We start from the raw sequence: 5,428 nt of genomic DNA on the forward strand, positions 1-5,428 counted from the left end.
GTATGAAAGTATGGCACGGAGCGACGGCGCCGAATACCCATATTTACACAAAGAATTTTAGAGCGCCCGCCGCGGGATTCGAACCGGCGACCTCTGGATTGTGAGTCCAGTGCGCGGTCCGATTGATCCACACGGGCGGGAATATATGCAAAAATAAATAAAAATCGAATAACAAGGTAGGCAGATAACTTGTATAAACTTTGATTCAATTTATTGTGAATTCCGCATGGTTTCTGTAGTGTACAAGTATGACTGAAAAAATGCTTGGAGACATAGTTTTGTTGGTTGAAAACAAGTTGCTTATTTGAATAAAAAATTGTTATATTTTTGGCATGAATGTTTATGAGAAAGTTAAAAATTATTATATTTCGAAATGTAATAATTCCAGAAACGGGATAATTTGGCTACTTCTCTAAACAATGTTTTACTACAGCTGTATTCCTCTCTTCCGCAATCCCGTCACTGCACACATGTACAATTCGGCCCCCAGCTCACAAAGGTCCTCGTTGTCGATTTTGTCGCACTCATCCGCGACCTGATCGACGTATCGTGACTTCCGCTTGTCCAGGAAAATAACCAACTTTGCAACGGAGGCAAAGCCCTGCTTGTTAAACTTTCTTCCGTGCAAGATTCCAAACTGTTTCATCGCACAATGGGCAAGGCACTTCTGAACCTGATTCTCAGGTTCATTCGCGTTTATGATATGCTCAACGTCTGCATCCGTAGCTCCTAGCGATTCCTTGCAGTCCTGAAGCATGCCACGTCTTACTGCAAGAAGGATTTCCTTAAACGGTCCCTGGAACGAGGCGGGCAAATTCTGCGTAAAACTTTTCCGAACCAATAAAAACACTCCCTCACTACCTGGGAATAAACTTGGACCACAAGCACTAGAACAACAATTACAACCTGCAAGCGACACATCTTAACTTAAACCGTTTAGGGCTGTCCTAACCCCTAGACACTACTCAGGCAAATGACTCTATTGGCGCCTTACACTGGCTATTTGAAAAGCCTTGCTAATGATCTCTCGTCTAGAACACTTAATAATAAAAAGCGTCGACAGGCTATAGCGTACGTTGTTCTATGAATACTTTACATCACTCTTTAATGAGCTTTTCTGTTTTATATTCTAGTATTTCATCTACACTTATCTTGATGATTTTTTTGGTGTTGGGCCAGTTCTACCATTTTAAATATGTTGAATTTTATGCCATTTTTGCAATAAAATAAAGTTTTGAACTTTTGCCAAATTATGCTACCTTAAAGAGAGACAGGGTTGGGTTGTAGAAGGCTGAATGTGTGAAAGCTTTTTTTATAATAAAAATTCAGACATGTTACAATCTTATTCGAACAGCTCATAACTTATTGTTATGTATATGATCTCTGACAGCTAATTGAGTTTACTATATGACATGAAAATACATTTGCAATTGCAACTTATGACAACATTGGAAATTTCAACAAAAACAAACATAAACACATAAACAAAAACATAAACAAACAAAACAAATGGATGCACAGATCAAACAGAATGTATTTTTTCGAGTATCTATACAGTTATAAAATGGAAGAAATGTCTTTTCCTCACATTGTGTTTAATTCAACATTTTGACGCGCTTACCCAGTCACGACGTTCTAGTAGGATTCTGGCAGAGTTCTTACAGAGCTGGATATTTTTACAGCATTCTAGCAGAAATGTTCTACCGTTATAGTAGGATTCTGACAGATTCAGCTCTTCTAGAATATTTCGTAACTGGGTAGAATCCAGAACATTCATCTCTCAAATCTGTTTGTTGAAATCTTATGTGAACTACACAGTAAAAAATAATGTAAATTTGGAAGCTGTAATTTTGGAACGTTGAACATTACCTCTTTTATAATGTAATTTTACCTCAATTTAGACTGAAAAAGTGACATTACACCAGAAAAGTGGTAAAATTACAAATTTTCAGAGGCAAAATTACACCTTTTTCTGACATAAAAGATGTACCCCTTCCCAGATGTAACTCTGTAACTATGTAACTCTCAGGTCACCACCAGTTACACGCAATTTTAATTATTTTATATTGTTATTATAGTTTTACATGTGTAACTATTGATAGGGTAAATGGCTTGGATGTCGCCCAGGTCAAATTATCGGCTTTGAAAGAAGTTACTTTACAAAATTAAAGTGGCAATTCATGTTGGATGTGTGTTTTTTTTTAATGTCAAGTGTCAAAATTAATAACAGAGAGACTGTTTGTACATTACCCTAGATGTTGAAATTAATTTAAAAGTGATGGAAGTTTCGCATTTTTTTCAATAAATTTACTCCTTATGTACATTACAATTAAAAGCGTATAATTGTTTGCAAATGTTTTCACAATCTTGCTACGTTGTTGCACACAAGTATAAAAAATGTTCGGATAAAAAGATCGTTCGTTGAATTTAAATATATATTCGTAGAAAGTTGATTTTTTTTATTTTAAAAGTTGGAATGTTTTTGATACTACCATGCATTTATCGAACACAAACGTTGTATCAGTAAATGTTTTTTTACTTTAAATATTAAAATAAAACTTTATGGCAAAAATAAACAACATTCAATACTGAAGTATTATTTTCACAAAAAAATTGCTGGATTTTATTTCAATATTATTATATTTATATTTGCCTAATTTTTATATGTAGAATCTAGAGCGTCCAATTTCCCGTCCCGGGAAAAAAATTCCCGGGATTTCCCGTAAAAATATATTTCCCGTTTCCCGATAAATTTGGAAATTTCCCGGGAATTCCCGAAATTCAAGTGAAAGTATACATATTCTCAACTTTTTGAAACCAATTTTGTGAAATTGCTCTGAAAAAATAATAAAAGAAGAATCTCAACAAAAATTAGCTCAATTCCAGTTATTGTTCAGTTCTAATAAAAAAGAATTAATCGGAGGATCATAAAATTTAAAAAAAAACTAATTTGATATAATATTAATCTTAGAAGCATCTGGAAATAGATTTAGCTTAATGAAAATAAACTTTTAACAAAATTAAGATTCTTTACGTTTTTGTTTATCATGATCAAATGGGATGAAAATTGAATTATGTAGTAACATTAAATATTTCAAATAGGTTTCTGCAAGAAGAATTTCGTCAATTTGTTTAATACCTACTATTCAAGACATTATAATGGAGCACTGGTGCAACAATAGGTGTTAGGGCTAAATTTGAAAAGAAAAATGAAGAATGCTTGTAGAGTGCTATTAATTTATCGTACATTTCATCAAAATCATGGTTTTTGCGCTGTGAACAAAATTTCAGCCGAAGTCAATTATAAACCCCAAAACCATGTGCCATAATAAAACCATAAAAAATCATTGAAAAACTACTTTGTATTGTTTCAGAGGTGCCAACACAATATTTTAAAAACTTGTTTCTAATATTTTAAAAAAAATAGTTGTTTGAAGTATAACGAGAAGTTAGCTTTTTCAGGAAAAGATATAAAGCTTTACTATTTTGTTCAAGAGCTAAAACCATTATGAAGAAAAAAGAAAAAAAAATTTACTTGTAGTTGTATGATTTTCTACATGTAGTCAAGCTTTTAATTGATCTTAACATTTATTTAAACCATTAGAGTCGCTGTCATATACAATTTTAATGCAAAATATTAATTAAACCCAAGATCATAACAATTTTCAATAAATTTAAAATTTCCCGGGAATTCCCGGGATTTTCCGGGAAATTGGTTGAAAATTTCCCGTTTCCCGGGAAATTTGTAACCCCGGGAAATAGGATGCTCTAGTAAAATTTAATTTGCAATCGAAATGTATTTTACAATTTTTTTTATTAAGGGCTCCGTTTTTAAGATATAGCCACCGAAAGTTTGATTTCAGCGAAATATTTGCAGTTTTTCGATTTTAAAAATAGTGCCATGTGTAACCATTTCCGAGTTTTTTTTTTTTTTGAAAAGTTCAGAAAGTTTGCTATAAAATTGGCTGAAAGGCAATGAAGATTCCCAAAATAAACGCGGCCTAAAGAAAAAGAACCAGGAAATTTTAAGTTTTTTAAGTCTCACCCAAATAACCCAACATTTTCTAATGTCGATATCTAAGCAACTAATGGTCGATTTTCAATTTTAAAACATGTAACATTCGTGAAATTTTTCGTTCTTTTCGAAAACAATATTTAAAAAAAAACTTGAGTCAAGACTTACATTTCAAAAGGGCCAACATTCAATATTACGCCCTTTTGAAATGTTAGTCTTGATTTAAAAAAATTGTTTCCGAAAAGATCGGGAAATTTCAAAAATGTTTCATGTTTTAACATTGAAAGTCGGAAGATGGACTGAACTTTTCAAACAAAATATTTTTAGATTTTCAAAATCGAAAAACCGCAAATATTTCGCTAAAATCAAACTTTCGGTGGCTATATCTTGAAAACGGAGCCCTTTATCAAAAAATCTGTCAAGTACTCTTCGATTGCAAATTTAAGTTTACATAAAAAAATCAGGTATTTTTTTTTGGCTGAAATTTCTATTAATTCAAAAAATTACATTTTTCCAAAAAATCATAACTCGGTGGCAGATTTTTTGACCATACTTCTCTATGGCTCAAAAGTTGCGGTTTTTTGCCACCTAAAACATATCGAAAATTAAAAAATACATATTTTGGGAAATTGAGTTTTTGTGAAAAAACAAGTTAGTTAAAAATCGGCAATTTTTTCCGTGTACCTATTTTTTCACAATAGTCCTCAACAATACCTACAACTTTGCCGAAGACACCAAATTGATCAGAAAATTCGCTCAAAAGATACAGCTGTTTGAATATTGACGTACCATTTTTGTATGGACGAAAGCTGCCAAAATTGTAAGGAGACTTGTATGGGTGAACCAATGACACAAAATAGCTTCTTTGGCATAGGGAAGGCCCTCACAAAGTTTGAGCGCAATAAAAAAATAAAAAAATAAAAAATGGTCAAAATTGGCCGATTTCGTAAAGAATTGCTCAAGAGCCTAAACCGAAAAAAGGGTGACCAAAATAATTTGACCCGTATTTTTTTTTGGCCATTAGGGTGACCTACACCTGGTTAGGGTGGTCAAAAAACGGCAATCGTAATTTTTAGAAAAAAAAAACACATTTTTCAAAAAATCATAACTCCACGCAATTTCAACCGATCTTAGGTGTCTTGGATGCAAATGAAAGGAGATTATTTGGTCTTTCTAGGAAAATCGTTCAAAGACCAAAAAATCCAGCTCAACATTTGAAAAGGTCGAATGAAACTTTAAAATGCCGTTTTGACGGTGTCTATATACGGGCCTAATTATTTTGGCCAAGGAAACCCCAGAAAAATTTAAGCCCGATCGGATTTTTTTTTTGTTTTTGGTTTAGGATCTTTCAAATGAAATTGCTGTGTAATTGAAAATGAACCTCAGCATTTAGCAAACAACAACAACAAAAAG

General features: G+C 32.7%; 1 protein-coding gene across 2 annotated transcripts; it reads right to left on the minus strand.

Moving 5' to 3' along the window:
• Window positions 1–213: 213 nt before the first annotated feature.
• Window positions 214–994, minus strand: LOC120415961 (general odorant-binding protein 19d-like). Of its 2 annotated transcripts, none has more exons than XM_052709447.1 (2): window positions 859–958; window positions 214–796 (listed from the first exon to the last, which is right to left on the minus strand). In XM_052709447.1, the coding sequence occupies exons 1-2, from the start codon at window positions 919–921 to the stop codon at window positions 428–430; spliced, it is 432 nt and encodes a 143-aa protein (XP_052565407.1). In that variant the 5' UTR covers window positions 922–958; the 3' UTR covers window positions 214–427. The 2 variants fall into 2 exon arrangements, with proteins under 2 accessions (XP_052565407.1, XP_039433538.1); XM_039577604.2 differs by having other exon boundaries at window positions 218–796; window positions 862–994.
• Window positions 995–5,428: the final 4,434 nt, after the last annotated feature.

Source organism: Culex pipiens, chromosome 3 (assembly GCF_016801865.2).
Source record: "Culex pipiens pallens isolate TS chromosome 3, TS_CPP_V2, whole genome shotgun sequence".
NCBI lineage: Eukaryota > Metazoa > Arthropoda > Insecta > Diptera > Culicidae > Culex > Culex pipiens.

Coding starts and splice junctions, on each gene's coding strand:
- LOC120415961 (XM_052709447.1), bottom strand. CDS start 921: ATGTGTCGCTTGCAGGTTGTAATTGTTGTTCTAGTGCTTGTGGTCCAA. Junction 797..858: donor TCCAAGTTTATTCCCAGGTA/GTGAGGGAGTGT, acceptor GCCTCGTTCCAG/GGACCGTTTAAGGAAATCCT.